The 19,589-nt window shown below is 45.4% G+C and overlaps 1 protein-coding gene across 1 annotated transcript in view; it reads right to left on the bottom strand.

Annotated features, from left to right (window-relative positions):
- Nucleotides 1–19,589, bottom strand: part of LOC137430973 (acetylcholine receptor subunit alpha-like) — a 174,746-nt gene that overhangs the window by 101,733 nt on the left and 53,424 nt on the right. The window contains exon 3 of the mRNA XM_078781273.1: nucleotides 15,274–15,318. Coding sequence (XP_078637399.1) covers nucleotides 15,274–15,318 — 45 coding nt within the window. The remainder of the gene's footprint in view (nucleotides 1–15,273; nucleotides 15,319–19,589) is intronic.

Genomic DNA, 19,589 nt, shown 5'->3' with positions numbered 1-19,589 from the left:
ACCTTTTTCAAATTCTGTTTTTCTTTCCTGAAAGTCCTAGCGGTTTCCATCTTGTTTTATACCGTGTACCCCTCCGCCCTCCCCCCTCTGCAGATCTCCCGGTGTCCCTGTTCTCTACTGTTGTTGTGCTCCCTTCTCTCCCCCCTCTTGTCTCCCGCTCCCTTTATTATATGTTCCATGTGTTAGCTCGTACATGAGTCTTGACTTGGTATACAAAAAAATCACTATTTTTAGCATTCATAACTGCTGCTAAGCTCATTTCTGCCATTTAAATTGTGAAATTCTGCTCAGGTTAAGAGTCTCTGCGTGTCATGACAAATCATTATCTTTGCTAACTCCCCTCCCCCTCACCTTTTCTATCCCACACACCCCTCTCTCTCCCCCGCCAAATGAAGTGCAGCACTCTCCTCCCACACCACTCTCTTTCTCTCTCTCCCTCCAACCCCCTCCTCGCTACCCTCCATCCAGGAGTTTATAGCGACATGTGGTGTGGCGTAGCTCCCTCCGTCCTCCTCCCCCCACTTCTGCTCTCTCCCCTCCTTGATCATCCCTCCTGTTACGTATTACCTCCCCAAACTCCGGTTCGACTCCGGCCCCTCAGAGTCTGGAGCAGGAACACGGCAGAAAGATTTGTTATTTAGAGTGTTCGAATAAACCATGGTAAAACCACACCAATGCAATTGTAGACCAAAAGAAGTTATTTTATTAAGAACTCTCACGTACACAATAATAACACTAATAAAGAAAGTACAATGGAAATGTCACTTGCATCAAATGAACAATACATATGATGGTACCATCATTCCCCAATGCTCTCAAAGCAATGGACTCACGATACGCCAAACGTGAGTGGAACGTAACACTCCCCAAAGTCTGTGCATGGATCCCCACGCTGGTTGAAGGTCGAAGTCGTGCAGAACGGCAAAACAACAGGCAGGTATCGGCGTGGCGGAAGACGAGGAGTTACGGGGTGAGAGGTCGATATGGGAATTGAGCCGATATAAACTAACGGCAATCAACACAATGATGTTGATATGGGGATCCCAATGACAAAACACAAAGCACCAGGCAGACAGCCTCTTCAAGGACAAAATGCCTGATCGGCCTGTAATGGAGGCTCTTGCTTTCCTCCAACAGTAACTCACATTTGGTGAGAAAATCTGACATGCAGGTTTAATTGCAATCGCAATATATGACGATGTCACGCAATCCATTTCACGGGAAGCCTCAACTCATTCACGACCAATATCAAAAACGTCCGCTCGCAGCCTCGATGCGACTCACTGCTGTCTCCTCCTCATGGCCGTTCTCGTCCCCCTTCTGCTCTCTCCCCTCCTTCCTCACTCACCCATGCATCCTTGCTTCCACCTCCCTCCTCTCTATCCCCCCCCTCCCCTCTTCTCCCACACTTTCTCTCTCTCTCCCCCCACTTTGCACAGCTGTTGCTCGTTTGGCACATACGTGTGATTGTAGTTGCTGCTACCCAGTTTCTGACGGCACTAAGTGTGGAGCCTTTTGTTGCTTTTCCTCTTTTCCCGCTGCTTTTTCCTCTCCTATTGTCTAACTGTTGGTGTTGTCTTTCTATCGTCTTGTCCTATCTTTGAGCGAGAGAGGGAGAGACAGCGCGGTAGGGTATTATTATCGTTATTATTTATTATCGTGTTTTTATATTACTGGTACCTATTTGTTTGTTTTCTCTTGTATTACCGGTGTTGATATTAATCACCTTACGTGGTTACTTACCTCCTTGTGTTTTGCCTCCTCATTATCAGTTTCGAGGTTTTAGTTCTAATCAGAACGATAACTATCTTAGTTTTATTTTACTTGATTTTGAAACACGGCTAGTAGTAGTAGTGATACTCGTCGCGGTACTGGAGATCATGTTGCTGATGCGGGGTTATCACGTAAGCACGGCTTGTGCTTCTTCCCGCCCGAAGGTTTATTCATGGACGATATTCTCCTCAAAGTCGGAGAACAGGTAGGAGTAGAAAACATTCGTGCCGCTTCTAAAATGAGCCACAAGATCGTGGTTTTTTGTTTCACAAACATTGACATTGTTGTTCATAACGGTTTGTTCCTGGGAGATGATGAGACGTTCGTTCCGGTGTCGTCGAAAATACGAGCAGCAACCGGTATGAACTGGTCGCGCATCAGATTGTAGACCCCCAGCTCTTACCCGAGCCTTTTTTTTTTCTTTTTTTTTTGTATACTGAATCGAGGCTCATGAAAGAGCTAACATTTATTTTACAAACAAATCAACCAGACAAACAAAATATATAAAAAGAGGGAGCGGAAGACAAGATGGGGAGAGAAGGGGAAGCACACAAACATAACATTTGAGAGCAGGGAGATGTGTGGGAGGGAGAGGGCTTGGGGGGAGGAGGCGTTGGAAGGGGGGTGGGAGAAGTATAAAACACAAGGACACCAAGGACTTCCAGGACAGAAGTTGGTATTTCAAAAAAGTGGACTTGGGGTGAAATTAGCGGGGGTAGAAAAGATCAAGGTTTTGGATGGGGGAAGATAAGAGATGGTGGTGAACAGCTGTTTTAAAGACCTGGAGGGTGGAGTGGGATTGAAGAGAGTGAGGGAGTTTGTTCCAGAGGCGGGAGAAAAGAGGAATGAAGGAGTGAAGGTGAGCAGAGAGTCTTGATTTTGGCAGTTTAACCATAAGAGGGTTGCAGGCAGATCTTGTGCGACCTGTAGGAATATTTGGGGGACAGAGCCCAGAGAGAGCTGGGGGGGGCAAGGCCAGAGAGGAGTCGGTAGAAGACGGAAAGACCACCAACCTGCCTGCGGTGAGTGAGTGAAAGGCCCTTGGAGTTAGCTTCATCGCGGGAGATTCCAATGATTCTGAACGCTTTGGTTTCAACAGCGTGAAGACGAGCTAGGTGTGAGGCAGGAGCACCAGCCCAGAGGGGAGAGCAGTATTCCATTGAGCTGCAGATGAAAGCCTTGTATGTGGTGAGGAGCTCAGGTGTGCCAAGGAAGGACTTCACACGACGGAGGATGCCCAGTCGGCGACTGGCTTTGGAGGCCAGATTTGAAATGTGGTTTTCCCAGGAAAGATCCTGGCAGATAGTGAGACCCAAAAGCTTGAGTGACAGAACATCTTGGAGAGGATTATTCAGAAAGTGGATGGGAGGGTTGTCCAGTCGGTCTTTTCGGAGAGACATCGTAAGAGTGTGAGATTTGTCAGGATTGAAAGACATGTTCGTTCCACTTGTTTGCCCAGTCTGTGATTTTGTCCAGGTCTGCAGAGAGTGAGGAGGCTGCAGACTGCCGATCTGAGGGATGAGGAATGGAGCAACAGAGAGTAGAGTCATCAGCAAAGAGATGGAGAGGATTTTCAAAAGAGTCAGAGAGATCATTGATGAAGACCAGAAAAAGCACAGGCCCAGAACACTGCCTTGGGGAACTCCAGCCTGAACAGGAAGAGGAGATGAGAGAAACCCATTCAGAGCCACACGTTGACTACGACAAGAGAGGAAGTCCGCTAGCCATGTGTGGAGATTTCCATGGATACCAAAGGAGGAGAGTTTGGTGAGCAGAGCGGGGTGCCAGACCATATCGAAGGCACGTGATATGTCAAGGGAGACAGCTCTAATTTCCTGTTTGGCATTGAGGACCTCCATCCATTGTTGAGAAAGCAGAAGCAGCATGTCCAGAGTAGAGTGACCAGGTCTGAAACCAAATTGATGATCAGAGATCAAGCCATTGGAGAAGATGAAAGATTTCCAATCTGAAGCAATGATGGATTCCATGACTTTGCTGATAATTGGGAGAAGGCTGATTGGTCTGTAGTTGCTAGGATCTGTTTTTGCACCTTTTTTGTGTAAAGCGGTGATGTTGGCTGATTTCCAAGCAGATGGCAGATGACCTTGAGCAAAAGAGAGGGTGAAGAAAACAGAGAGAGGGAGTGAAAGAGCAGAAGAACAGGATTTTAGGACCCGTGGGCTGATGCCGTCAGGTCCAGTTGCAGAATCAGAGTTGAGGGTTGACAGAAACTTTTCCACCTTGTCAGGAGGAAAGGACACAGAGTCCAGGAGCAGCTGGGTACGACTGGGTACGGTGGGTACAGAGAGGGATGGGTTTGGGACACAAGATTTAGAGGCAAACACAGAGTTGAGGCATTTAGCTTTTTCACGTGCGGAGTCAGCCGTGTAGCCGTTTGAGGTGAGGGAGGGGATGGAGGGGGAACAACAGCAGAAACAGATTTGACCAGGCACCACCAGGATTTGGAAGAGGGAGACAGATAAGAGAGTTCGGGCTTGAGAACGGAGAGATATTGTTTCCTGGCTCTCCTGAGGGTGGGCACACACTTGTTTCCGGCTTTGTGAAAGGAAATGAGATTTCCTTCTGTTGGATTTGCTTTCCAGGAGACGAAAGCAAGTTGTTTCTGGACAAAAGCCTCACCACAAGATTCCGTGTACCATGGACAGGAGGAAGGGTATGACAACTGAAGCCAAGATGGGATAAATCTGTGCATGAGAGAGAGCAATTTACTTTGGAAGAATTCCCAGGATGAGTTGATGTCAGAGGCGGTAGAGATGGGAGACCAGTCCAGATGATTGATGGCTGCTTGAAGACTGTGCCAGTTGGCCTGAGTGAAATGCCAGACTTGTCGACGCTGAGGAGGCTCTCTGAGAATGGTCAGAGAGATGTCCACTTTAACAAGCACATGATCAGATGAGCCGATTGGAGCAGAAGAAGAGCAGCAGACATTTTCAGGGAAGTTAGTCATAACCAAGTCCAGAAGAGAAGATGCTCCGTTGACTGAGATCCGGGTCGGGAAATTGACAGATTTTGTCAGTCCCAGTGAGTCGCAGAAGTCCTTTGCTGAGGAGCCATGGCTGGTGAGAGAGGTACCCACACCCAGCCAACTGGCATGGTGACAATTGAAATCACCACATATGAGGAAGAGAGAGTTGGGATGGGTAGATAGAAGTTGGTCCATATTGTCCCCACATATTGTCCCCATATATTGTCCCCACAGTCCATATTGTCCACTTGTCCCCACATTGCAATGGGGGAAATTATGTTCCTCCTAAAGGGAAAAGTAAAAGTGTTCCGTGTCCTTGTGTGAATGATGACGAACTGCATCAAGACCCAATCGGAAAAATAGGAGGAAACCCGATCGTACCTCCAGTGCCCCCTATTTTTGAGCATAAAGAAAACATTCCAACCCCACCGTACACCTGTGCCGGCTGTTTTACATAACATACCTGAGCACACTGGCAAAAGTGACAGAGAACCCCAACCTGTTAAACCTGTTATGGTTTTCCCCGTTTATCCCCCACTACCCGAGATTCCTTTAATTCTGCTACCCCCTCCTGCTCCTATTAATACGGAGCAGGATGACACCTTCACACCACAAGTTACCTCAGAGCCCCAAGAACCAGCAATTGAAAGTTTCCCGGGCAGTGGTTCCGACATGTCCGAGGGGAAATCTTACAAAATTGAGGAGTTCCCTACAACAAATGAATCCAATGTCTAACCTATCGAAATAATGAAATTCCTCAATCACACTTTTAGAAAGAGAAAGGTAGACATTAAAGATCACTTTTCTGACCTGCACGGGTTTATCGACACAGCAAGGAACATCATCCGACAGACTAGTGACCATTTCACACAAGCCCAATGTAGCAGGCTAAAAAAGTACATTGTGAGAGCAAAAGATGAACTCAAAAAATGAGTTTTGAAAGCTTAAATATAAATGGTGGCGTGCGTGAGTCAGGTGCGCAAACTCCAAGTGAACCCTTGCACAACAGAACAAGAGAAAATGACCACAGTGTGGACACCAGCTGCGACGTGTACAAGCATGAGGATACCCATTGGAATATGCGTATTAATATGTATGCGCATGCGCTATTCGAAAAGGCACCCCAACAACAAGAACAACGAGGTCCTCTCATAGAGCTGCTCGTCGCAGCTAAAAAATGACACGAACTTTTCTTACGAGAGACCCACACTACTCCAGAATCCCATGCAGAATGGAACCCGATGGTGAAAACGACCAGTTTTGTTTAGCGATTCCAATTCCCAAACTGCGGGAGTGGCTTTTCTTTTGAACCCCCATTTCCGTCCATCAAAACTTTCCTTTAAAAACATAATCCCAGGGCACTTAGCCTCCCTGGAATTTGTTATTAATAACATAAATTTTACTTTGTTGAACGTTTATACCCCTTCAAATAGCACGGAGCGGCAACGCTTCTATGCGAGATTAGGGTCTTATATGAGGCAAATAGACCTGCACAGGTGTATTATAATGGCAGGTGATTTTAACTGCACTCTGCAACCAAACCTAGACAGGAACGGTGCGGAACCACATCCCGGACCAGCTAAATTATTAGCGGGGATAATAAGGGATTTTAAGCTTCAGGAACTTTGGCGTCAACATAATCCGACGACGTATCAATTTACCTGGAGCAAGATCACAAACAACCAGGTATCCCTAGCTAGGCTTGACGGGATCAATATAAATTCACCATTTTTCAATTTCACTAGAATTTTACTCTCTGGTTTTTCAGATCATCATTTAATTACTGTGAATCACCGGCGGAGTTTGGGGGGCAGCAGGGGGGGGGGCACAAGGGGGGGGGGGCAATGGCCCCACCTGTTTTTTTCCAGTAGTTTACAATTAATATAAAAACATCCCATATTTAAACGTGAGTAACAGCGAAACGGAACCCAAGTGCGTGGATTTCTTCCACCAGCCACTGCAGATATCGCGGTATTTGCATGGAGTGACGTGATTGGCTGCATCCTATTTCAAATTAGTTTAACAACTTTGTGATTTTTCACAAATGAAGGATTTTCACAAATGAAGCCACTTCGGAACGAAGCTTTTCTGCAATGAGACGTATTAGAAACTTGTGCTCAACATGGGCGAAGATAGATTGTCTTCACTGACTCTTCTTCGCCCTAGAAAACGGTTTAACTGTGAAGCTGATTCCGGAGGACATTGCGGACGTTTACGCTAACAGAAGGGAAAAACTGTTGTACCTACTTTAGTCATTAAGGTAAGAACAGTATTTATATTAAGACAATGTTTATGTATGTGAATCACCAGGGAGACATGATTCATAATGTACTCGATTTCTTTTTTATTTATTTAAGAATTTGTTGTTATGCTAATAGTAATATTGGTGGTAGCTGGTAAACATGTCAAACTAGACATCTGAAAATGCAAATAACGTCCACATCCGTTTGTATGCAGACGTCATCCTCCTCTTCTTCTGCCTTCCGTTTCTAGCTTTTAATTGGTGAACCAATTATGAGACCCAATATGCAAATTCTTAATATTTCAGGTCGATCAGATGAAAATTCACAATTTTATGTGATACTGACCTTTGACCTTTTGATCAAAATTATTCATTTGTCTTCTCCTTATCTTACTATAATTCACCAAATGTCCGTCCATCCGTCCGTTCGAAGGTACCGCAAAAACGGCTGAACCGATCGCAACGATATTTTGGGTGGGTAATCCTGGGACCCCCTGGAGCAAAATAGGCTATATTGTTTTTCCAATTTTTCCAATTTTCCAGTTTTTCCAAACACGATGGAATAATATTTACCGATATGAACAGTGATGTGGCTTTTATTGAAATTCTACAAATACTGTTTAGATTTTGATGAGGATTACGAACCTGCATTGAATCCGGAAGTGGACAGATGACGGCAATGCGCGGGTTTGATAATATCCCAATACAATCATCATTCAATCGCAATGTTAAATCGTTAAACGTTAATCGTGTTAATGGTTTTGTTAAAGTATCAATTGATGATTGGAATTGAGTGAATACAATTACGATTTTGAATTCGTAATTGTATTCACCCAACCGTACGGAACTTCACATCAGGATTTAAATATTTGTTTATGTCACGAATGTTGTTAAAAGTTTATTTTTTATATTAATGTTATTTAATTTGTGATTGGAGTTATGCTGTTTGGAATGAAAAAAGATATCGAGTTCAAGTGAATGACGAAATGCCGTGATGTTTTCTACTTTCGAAACGTGAATTCACGGATCGCCATATGCAGATTCGCCATTGCCTGGGTATGGAACAAACATACCCGTTTGTTTGCGAACGGGTATGTTTTTCATGGAAGTCCTTCACGAACTTGCTGTCCATGTCTGATGTGCGACTGAAGGTGCTACAGGAATGTGGAATTTATTTGTTTCATGCTTTAGCATTCGCCGTTTCTGCATTGTCTGTTTGCTTCTGGGTGTACCTCACTAGTTCTCATAATATAGCTTTGTTGAAAATTTGATGACAAAACTTAAACGGTAAAAAAAGGTTAAGCCCCGGACACACACACACACACACACACACACACACACACACACACACACACACACACACACACACACACACACATATACACACACACATACACATACACACACACACACACACACACATACACACACACACACACACACACACATATACACACATGCGTGCACACACACACACACACACACACACACACACACACACACACACATATACACACACACATCTTTAATCGGTTTGGTTTTGGACCTTTTATTTTATCATGTATACATATGTGTTAGTCAAACATATGTGCCGGTGTGTGCCCCGGTTTAGAATAGGTACACCGTATCCCTGCTTGTCGTAAGAGGCGACTAAAGGGTTGGTGTCAGGAAGGGCATCCGGCCATAAAAAAAACATTACCTCAAAAAGGGAACCATGATCATTGTCATGGGGCCCACAAAGCTAACCCCCGCTCCAGCAGGGAAAATGGCCTTAAAAAACGGATTTTTTAAAAACGTATCTGCCCTGCTAAACATAACTAATGAGCTTGTGCCCCCTTTTTGTATTAAAAGAGGTGTTAGGCAGGGCTGCCCACTTCCACGTGCTTTATACACCCTTTCCCTTGAACCCCTCTTGAACACTCTTCGTTAGTCTTTGTCTGGTTTCACTGTTGGAGGTTTAAACCACACTATAAAGACCATTGCCTACGCTGATGATGTGTGTGTTTGTATCAAAACTCTGATGACATTGCTAAGATGATGCAAGCTTTAGCACGTTTTAGCAGAGCCTCGTCAGCAAAAATCACCTGGGAAAAAACAGAGGCACTGTGGCTTGAACCCCTTACCCACCCCTCTTTCCCCCCATTCTCCCCACGTCCCCCCTCACCCCCATCTCTCCCTGCAAATATCACTTGGAGAAGAGATGGAATCAAGTTTTTGGGAGTTTTTCTTGGTCCTGGAGATTTCATCAGGCATAACTGGGAAGGTTTGCCTGAACGCATTGAACTTCCTTTAATAAAATGGAAAGGCCTACTCTGCCAATTGTCTTACCGTGGCCGAGGACTGGTCAAAAACAACCTGGTTACCTCCATTCTGTGGCACAAGGTTTTGGCTCTGCAACCACCTGCTGGGTTAATCGACGGAATACAGAAGAGCGTCACTCATTTCTTATGGTCTGGTAGGCATTGGCTACGACCGGAAACATTGAATTTGCCGATATTTGAGGGTGGTCAAGGACTTGTCAACGTAAAATGCCGAATCATGGCTTTTCATCTACGCACGATATGGTCCTTTTTGCATGAGCCTGTTGTGCCTTGGAGGCAACTTGCATGCTGTGTTTTGTGCCTTGGAGGCAACTTGCATGCTGTGTTTTGTGCCTTGGAGGCAACTTGCATGCTGTGTTTTGTGCCTTGGAGGCAACTTGCATGCTGTGTTTTGTGCCTTGGAGGCAACTTGCATGCTGTATTTTGTGCCTTGGAGGCAACTTGCATGCTGTGTTTTGTGCCTTGGAGGCAACTTGCATGCTGTGTTTTGTGCCTTGGAGGCAACTTGCATGCTGTATTTTGTGCCTTGGAGGCAACTTGCATGCTGTGTTTTGTGCCTTGGAGGCAACTTGCATGCTGTGTTTTGTGCCTTGGAGGCAACTTGCATGCTGTGTTTTGTGCCTTGGAGGCAACTTGCATGCTGTGTTTTGTGCCTTGGAGGCAACTTGCATGCTGTGTTTTGTGCCTTGGAGGCAACTTGCATGCTGTGTTTTGTGCCTTGGAGGCAACTTGCATGCTGTGTTTTGTGCCTTGGAGGCAACTTGCATGCTGTGTTTTGTGCCTTGGAGGCAACTTGCATGCTGTATTTTGTGCCTTGGAGGCAACTTGCATGCTGTGTTTTGTGCCTTGGAGGCAACTTGCATGCTGTGTTTTGTGCCTTGGAGGCAACTTGCATGCTGTGTTTTGTGCCTTGGAGGCAACTTGCATGCTGTGTTTTGTGCCTTGGAGGCAACTTGCATGCTGTGTTTTGTGCCTTGGAGGCAACTTGCATGCTGTGTTTTGTGCCTTGGAGGCAACTTGCATGCTGTATTTTGTGCCTTGGAGGCAACTTGCATGCTGTGTTTTGTGCCTTGGAGGCAACTTGCATGCTGTGTTTTGTGCCTTGGAGGCAACTTGCATGCTGTGTTTTGTGCCTTGGAGGCAACTTGCATGCTGTGTTTTGTGCCTTGGAGGCAACTTGCATGCTGTGTTTTGTGCCTTGGAGGCAACTTGCATGCTGTGTTTTGTGCCTTGGAGGCAACTTGCATGCTGTGTTTTGTGCCTTGGAGGCAACTTGCATGCTGTGTTTTGTGCCTTGGAGGCAACTTGCATGCTGTGTTTTGTGCCTTGGAGGCAACTTGCATGCTGTGTTTTGTGCCTTGGAGGCAACTTGCATGCTGTGTTTTGTGCCTTGGAGGCAACTTGCATGCTGTGTTTTGTGCCTTGGAGGCAACTTGCATGCTGTGTTTTGTGCCTTGGAGGCAACTTGCATGCTGTGTTTTGTGCCTTGGAGGCAACTTGCATGCTGTGTTTTGTGCCTTGGAGGCAACTTGCATGCTGTGTTTTGCGTCAAGTTGAGAATTTCGGTCATGCTAAGGAGCTCTTCCTAATGGACCTGACCAAGTTTGATTTCTCTTCACTCCCTTCTTTCTACCAATGTTTGTTAAATGTATGGCAAGCTTTGACAAGCCATCGCGATCGAACTACGTCCGAGAGATCCATGTTTTTTAACGAGCCACTGTTTTACAACTCACTTTTTGAAGGTTTTGATAACAGCAGGGCCTTCATTCAAAAGTTTGTGGCTACATCAATCACTAAAGTGTGCCACCGTAAAAATAATGCCAATGATAAGTGGCTAAGTGTTGTTGCTATTGCCTCAGCGACTGGCGTCAGATCATCTCGCCAACTAGACAGATGTCTAAGGGTGGTGCTTCGTGCCTGCGGTACCTCCCAACCTTGGTTGCTTCGTGCCTGCGGTACCTCCCAACCTTGGTTGGTTCGTCCTGTACCTCCCAACCTTGGTTGCTTCATGCCTGCGGTACCTCCCAACCTTGGTTGCTTCGTACCTGCGGTACCTCCCAACCTTGGTTGGTTCGTCCTGTACCTCCCAACCTTGATTGCTTCATGCCTGCGGTACCTCCCAACCTTGGTTGCTTCGTGCCTGCGGTACCTCCCAACCTCGGTTGGTTCGTCCTGTACCCCCCAACCTTGGTTGGTTCGTCCTGTACCTCCCAACCTTGCTTGGTTGGTTCGTCCTGTACCTCCCAACCTTGGTTGGTTCGTCCTGTACTTCCCAACCTTGGTTGGTTCGTCCTGTACCTCCCAACCTTGCTTGTTTGGTTCGTCCTGTACCTCCCAACCTTGGTTGGTTCGTCCTGTACCTCCCAACCTTGGTTGGTTCGTCCTGTACCTCCCAACCTTGCTTGGTTGGTTCGTCCTGTACCTCCCAACCTTGCTTGGTTGGTTCGTCCTGTACTTCCCAACCTTGGTTGGTTCGTCCTGCACCTCCCAACCTTGGTTGGTTGGTTCGTCCTGTACTTCCCAACCTTGGTTGGTTCGTCCTGTACCTCCCAACCTTGGTTGGTTCGTGCCTGCGGTACCTCCCAACCTTGGTTGCTTCGTGCCTGCAGTACCTCCCAACCTTGGTTGGTTTGTCCTGTACCTCCCAACCTTGGTTGCTTCGTGCCTGCGGTACCTCCCAACCTTGGTTGGTTCGTCCTGTACCTCCCAACCTTGCTTGGTTGGTTCGTCCTGTACCTCCCAACCTTGCTTGGTTGGTTCGTCCTGTACTTCCCAACCTTGGTTGGTTCGTCCTGTACCTCCCAACCTTGGTTGGTTCGTGCCTGCGGTACCTCCCAACCTTGGTTGCTTCGTGCCTGCAGTACCTCCCAACCTTGGTTGGTTCGTCCTGTACCTCCCAACCTTGGTTGCTTCGTGCCTGCGGTACCTCCCAACCTTGGTTGATTCGTGCCTGCGGTACCTCCCAACCTTGGTTGCTTCGTGCCTGCAGTACCTCCCAACCTTGGTTGGTTCGTCCTGTACCTCACAACCTTGGTTGCTTCGTGCCTGCGGTACCTCCCAACCTTGGTTGCTTCGTGCCTGCGGTACCTCCCAACCTTGGTTGCTTCGTGCCTGCAGTACCTCCCAACCTTGGTTGGTTCGTCCTGTACCTCCCAACCTTGGTTGCTTCGTGCCTGCGGTACCTCCCAACCTTGGTTGGTTCGTGCCTGCGGTACCTCCCAACCTTGGTTGCTTCGTGCCTGCGGTACCTCCCAACCTTGGTTGCTTCGTGCCTGCGGTACCTCCCAACCTTGGTTGGTTCGTCCTGTACCTCCCAACCTTGGTTGCTTCGTGCCTGCGGTACCTCCCAACCTTGGTTGCTTCGTGCCTGCGGTACCTCCCAACCTTGGTTGCTTCGTGCCTGCGGTACCTCCCAACCTTGGTTGGTTCGTCCTGTACCTCCCAACCTTGGTTGGTTCGTCCTGTACCTCCCAACCTCCCAGAGTGAAACCTTGTCCCATGAATGATCAGTGTCCCTTTTGTGGACAGAGTGAAACCTTGTCCCGTGAGTGATCACTGTCCCTTTTGTGGACAGAGTGAAACCTTGTCCCATGAGTGATCACTGTCCCTTTTGTGGACAGAGTGAAACCTTGTCCCGTGAGTGATCACTGTCCCTTTTGTGGACAGAGTGAAACCTTGTCCCGTGAGTGATTTGGTCCAAGTCGGCCCTTTAACATCCAAGCACCAATTGTTGTAAACTTTTTCATTTACCAAACAAAATTGGCAATTTACAAAACGAGGAAATCAAAGATAAAGAATGATTTGTGCAGTGCAGATGCTGTGGCGATGTTCAGAGCACTTTGTGCAAGCCGCGGGTAAAACCTGATTTTCACTGTTACTCTCCTTCCATCCACCTGGAACCCTGAGGGAATGTGCTGTGTAAATGATGATTTTGTAAAATATCTGATGTCCGCTTGGTGCTTCCTCTCTCGTCTTCACTAGATATCCCTTTGTGCTTCTTTTTGGTACCTTAACGTTTTGTTGCTTTTGGTTTCCCCGATGGTAAAATGTGTATGTAACTCGTTTGTTTAGTTTGTTTTGACTCCAAGGAATCTTTATTTTATACTTTTGTAATAAAAGGACAGAAAAATGAAGTCTCTCCCTTCCCCTCGACCCCCTCCTCCCTTCCCCCTCTCTCCCTTCCCCTCTCTCCTTTTCCCTCGACCCCCCTCCTCTCTCCCCCCTCTCTCCCTTTCCCTCGACCCCCTCCTCCCTCCCCCCTCTCTCCCTTCCCCTCTCTCCCTTCCCCTCGACCCCCTCCTCCCTCCCCCCTCTCTCCCTTCCCCTCTCTCCCTTTCCCTCGACCCCCTCCTCCCTCCCCCCTCTCTCCCTTCCCCTCTCTCCTTTTCCCTCGACCCCCCTCCTCTCTCCCCCCTCTCTCCCTTTCCCTCGACCCCCTCCTCCCTCCCCCCTCTCTCCCTTTCCCTCGACCCCCTCCTCCCTTCCCCTCTCTCCCTTCCCCTCGACCCCCTCCTCCCTCCCCCCTCTCTCCCTTCCCCTCTCTCCTTTTCCCTCGACCCCCCTCCTCTCTCCCCCCTCTCTCCCTTTCCCTCGACCCCCTCCTCCCTCCCCCCTCTCTCCCTTCCCCTCTCTCCCTTCCCCTCGACCCCCTCCTCCCTCCCCCCTCTCTCCCTTCCCCTCTCTCCCTTTCCCTCGACCCCCTCCTCCCTCCCTCCTCTCTCCCTTCCCCTCTCTCCCTTTCCCTCGACCCCCTCCTCCCTGCCCCCTCTCTCCCTTCCCTTCTCTCCCCCCCCTCCCCCTTCCCTTCTCTCCCCCCACCCTCCCCCTCTCATAAGGATTCCCGTTAGCGAAGCGATGGCTGGTATTTACTCATATTAAAATAAAGTCGAGTGACAAAGAATCAACTTTCAGTCATTGATATTAAATGAATGAAATAAACTCAAAACATAATGGTCACGTGGAAATGTAAAAATAATAATTTGAACTATTAAGGAACTTGAATGCAGGAGGATGTGATTTGGCCCATCACACGTGTGCTACATCCACAGCACATACATGCAGTGTGACAGTTCATAAAGTTAAATTCACTCGTGGGGAGGAGGCAAAGGGGGATAGAGGGGTGGAGGGGGATAGAGGGGTGAAGGGGGATAGAGGGGTGAAGGGGGATAGAGGGGTGAAGGGGGATAGAGGGGTGGAGGAATAGAGGGTGAAGGGGGATAGAGGGGTGGAGGAATAGAGGGTGAAGGGGGATAGAGGGGTGAAGGGGGATAGAGGGGTAAAGGGGGATAGAGGGGTGAAGGGGGATAGAGGGGTGAAGGGGGATAGAGGGGTGGAGGGGGATAAAAGGGTGAAGGGGGATAGAGGGGTGAAGGGGGATAGAGGGGTGAAGGGGGATAGAGGGGTGAAGGGGGATAGAGGGGTGAAGGGGGATAGAGGGGTGGAGGAATAGAGGGTGAAGGGGGATAGAGGGGTGGAGGAATAGAGGGTGTAGGGGGATAGAGGGGTGGAGGAATAGAGGGTGAAGGGGGATAGAGGGGTGGAGGAATAGAGGGTGAAGGGGGATAGAGGGGTGAAGGGGGATAGAGGGGTAAAGGGGGATAGAGGGGTGAAGGGGGATAGAGGGGTGGAGGAATAGAGGGTGAAGGGGGATAGAGGGGTGAAGGGGGATAGAGGGGTGAAGGCGGATAGAGGGGTGAAGGGGGATAGAGGGGTGGGGATGCAAACAGAGCGGTCAGAGCGATGAAAGCACAGACATCAAATTGATGACAAGATTACGAGTCTCATATGCGTCCATTGCCTTTTCATCATCTCGGAACAGATTGTCATTGTATTTCGGGAAATCATTATGACTGGATCAACAAATTAGGGACGAAGAATAGGAATATTAAATAAATAATTACATAACTATCTTTACTGAATTTCTCAACCTGCATTCCTGGTTCAATCCTCACCTGGCGGAGCCGAATATTCATTTCAACAATCTGATTAACTTCATCCTGAATGAAGAGAGAGATTTATTGGGATCAATACACATACATCATCATCATCATCATCATCATCATCAGCATCGTCGTCATCATCATCATCATCATCATCATCATTATCATCACCATCATCATCAGCATCATCATCATCATCATCACCATCATCATTATCATCATCATCAGCATCATCATCATCCTCATCATCATCATTGATTTCCTGATGACGTCCAACTTGCATTATGACATGTTGCATTATGTATGACCTTTGCTTGTTGAGAAGGAGGCACCAAATCTTGTCAAGATGAAGATGTTTTCACAATTTTTTCAAAGAACAAGGGTTACCTGATCAATGCAGGATCGTCAAATGAACCCACCTATGGACTTACATTTCCACTGGAATACTTGAGTCTCTTGAACTTCTAGGCCTCCCAATGACCTCTGAAGTGCTGCCCATGCACCAAAGCTGGCATACAATTTACCAGCCAGGTCAGATATCCTCCATCATTCCAAGTCATCCCTTGAAAAATCAGAACTGTTGCTCACTGTTTACATGTTCACCAAATATCCTGAATGGAGAACATGTCTCACCTATGGGCTGGCACCCCAGCATCACACATCTCCAAACTGGATTCTGTACAATCTAAATCTCTCATCATTATTGGAATCTGTAATGACGAGGCTGAATCTGCACAATCTAAACCTCTCATCATTATTGGAATCTCTAATGACGAGGCTTAATCTGCACAATCTAAATCTCTCATCATTATTGGAATCTCTAATGACGAGGCTTAATCTGCACAATCTAAATCTCTCATCATTATTGGAATCTCTAATGACGAGGCTTAATCTGCACAATCTAAATCTCTCATCATTATTGGAATCTCTAATGACGAGGCTTAATCTGCACAATCTAAACCTCTCATCATTATTGGAATCTCTAATGACGAGGCTTAATCTGCACAATCTAAATCTCTCATCATTATTGGAATCTCTAATGACGAGGCTGAATCTGCACAATCTAAATCTCTCATTATTATTGGAATCTCTAATGACGAGGCTTAATCTGCACAATCTAAATCTCTCATCATTATTGGAATCTCTAATGACGAGGCTTAATCTGCACAATCTAAATCTCTCATTATTATTGGAATCTCTAATGACGAGGCTTAATCTGCACAATCTAAATCTCTCATCATTATTGGAATCTCTAATGACGAGGCTTAATCTGCACAATCTAAATCTCTCATCATTATTGGAATCTCTAATGACAAGGCTGAATCTGCACAATCTAAACCTCTCATCATTATTGGAATCTCTAATGACGAGGCTTAATCTGCACAATCTAAATCTCTCATCATTATTGGAATCTGTAATGACGAGGCTTAATCTGCACAATCTAAATCTCTCATCATTATTGGAATCTGTAATGACGAGGCTGAATCTGCACAATCTAAACCTCTCATCATTATTGGAATCTCTAATGACAAGGCTTAATCTGCACAATCTAAACCTCTCATCATTATTGGAATCTCTAATGACAAGGCTGAATCTGCACAATCTAAACCTCTCATCATTATTGGAATCTCTAATGACGAGGCTTAATCTGCACAATCTAAACCTCTTATCATTATTGGAATCTCTAATGACGAGGCTTAATCTGCACAATCTAAATCTCTCATTATTATTGGAATCTCTAATGACGAGGCTGAATCTGCACAATCTAAATCTCTCATCATTATTGGAATCTCTAATGACGAGGCTTAATCTGCACAATCTAAACCTCTTATCATTATTGGAATCTCTAATGACGAGGCTTAATCTGCACAATCTAAATCTCTCATTATTATTGGAATCTCTAATGACGAGGCTGAATCTGCACAATCTAAATCTCTCATCATTATTGGAATCTCTAATGACAAGGCTGAATCTGCACAATCTAAACCTCTCATCATTATTGGAATCTCTAATGACGAGGCTGAATCTGCACAATCTAAACCTCTCATCATTATTGGAATCTCTAATGACAAGGCTTAATCTGCACAATCTAAACCTCTCATCATTATTGGAATCTCGAATGACAAGGCTGAATCTACACAATCTAAACCTCTCATCATTATTGGAATCTCTAATGACAAGGCTGAATCTGCACAATCTAAACCTCTCATCATTATTGGAATCTCTAATGACAAGGCTTAATCTGCACAATCTAAACCTCTCATCATTATTGGAATCTCTAATGACAAGGCTGAATCTGCACAATCTAAACCTCTCATCATTATTGGAATCTCTAATGACGAGGCTTAATCTGCACAATCTAAACCTCTTATCATTATTGGAATCTCTAATGACGAGGCTTAATCTGCACAATCTAAATCTCTCATTATTATTGGAATCTCTAATGACGAGGCTGAATCTGCACAATCTAAATCTCTCATCATTATTGGAATCTCTAATGACGAGGCTTAATCTGCACAATCTAAACCTCTTATCATTATTGGAATCTCTAATGACGAGGCTTAATCTGCACAATCTAAATCTCTCATTATTATTGGAATCTCTAATGACGAGGCTGAATCTGCACAATCTAAATCTCTCATCATTATTGGAATCTCTAATGACAAGGCTGAATCTGCACAATCTAAACCTCTCATCATTATTGGAATCTCTAATGACGAGGCTTAATCTGCACAATCTAAATCTCTCATCATTATTGGAATCTCTAATGACAAGGCTTAATCTGCACAATCTAAACCTCTCATCATTATTGGAATCTGTAATGACAAGGCTGAATCTGCACAATCTAAACCTCTCATCATTATTGGAATCTCTAATGACGAGGCTGAATCTGTACAATCTAAACCTCTCATCATTATTGGAATCTGTAATGACAAGGCTTAATCTGCACAATCTAAACCTCTCATCATTATTGGAATCTCTAATGACGAGGCTGAATCTGTACAATCTAAACCTCTCATCATTATTGGAATCTGTAATGACAAGGCTGAATCTGCACAATCTAAACCTCTCATCATTATTGGAATCTCTAATGACGAGGCTGAATCTGCACAATCTAAACCTCTCATCATTATTGGAATCTGTAATGACAAGGCTTAATCTGCACAATCTAAACCTCTCATCATTATTGGAATCTCTAATGACAAGGCTTAATCTGCACAATCTAAACCTCTCATCATTATTGGAATCTCTAATGACAAGGCTGAATCTGCACAATCTAAACCTCTCATCATTATTGGAATCTGTAATGACAAGGCTGAATCTGTACAATCTAAACCTCTCATCATTATTGGAATCTCTAATGACAAGGCTTAATCTGCACAATCTAAACCTCTCATCATTATTGGAATCTCTAATGACAAGGCTTAATCTGCACAATCTAAACCTCTCATCATTATTGGAATCTGTAATGACAAGGCTGAATCTACACAATCTAAACCTCTCATCATTATTGGAATCTCTAATGACAAGGCTGAATCTGCACAATCTAAACCTCTCATCATTATTGGAATCTCTAATGACAAGGCTGAATCTGCACAATCTAAACCTCTCATCATTATTGGAATCTGTAATGACAAGGCATGAATCTGTACAATCTAAACCTCTCATCATTATTGGAATCTCTAATGACAAGGCTTAATCTGCACAATCTAAACCTCTCATCATTATTGGAATCTCTAATGACAAGGCTTAATCTGCACAATCTAAACCTCTCATCATTATTGGAATCTGTAATGACAAGGCTGAATCTACACAATCTAAACCTCTCATCATTATTGGAATCTCTAATGACGAGGCTGAATCTGCGCAATCTAAACCTCTCATCATTATTGGAATCTCTAATGACAAGGCTGAATCTGCACAATCTAAACCTCTCATCATTATTGGAATCTCTAATGACAAGGCTGAATCTACACAATCTAAACCTCTCATCATTATTGGAATCTCTAATGACAAGGCTGAATCTGCACAATCTAAACCTCTCATCATTATTGGAATCTCTAATGACGAGGCTGAATCTACACAATCTAAACCTCTCATCATTATTGGAATCTCTAATGACAAGGCTGAATCTGCACAATCTAAACCTCTCATCATTATTGGAATCTCGAATGACGAGGCTTAATCTGCACAATCTAAACCTCTCATCATTATTGGAATCTCTAATGACGAGGCTGAATCTGCACAATCTAAACCTCTCATCATTATTGGAATCTCTAATGACAAGGCTGAATCTGCACAATCTAAACCTCTCATCATTATTGGAA

The sequence above is a fragment of the Myxine glutinosa genome, chromosome 7, assembly GCF_964187855.1.
Source record: "Myxine glutinosa chromosome 7, kmMyxGlut1.1, whole genome shotgun sequence".
In the NCBI taxonomy this organism is placed as follows: domain Eukaryota; kingdom Metazoa; phylum Chordata; class Myxini; order Myxiniformes; family Myxinidae; genus Myxine; species Myxine glutinosa.
This window is presented reverse-complemented; position numbering and strand designations above follow the sequence as displayed.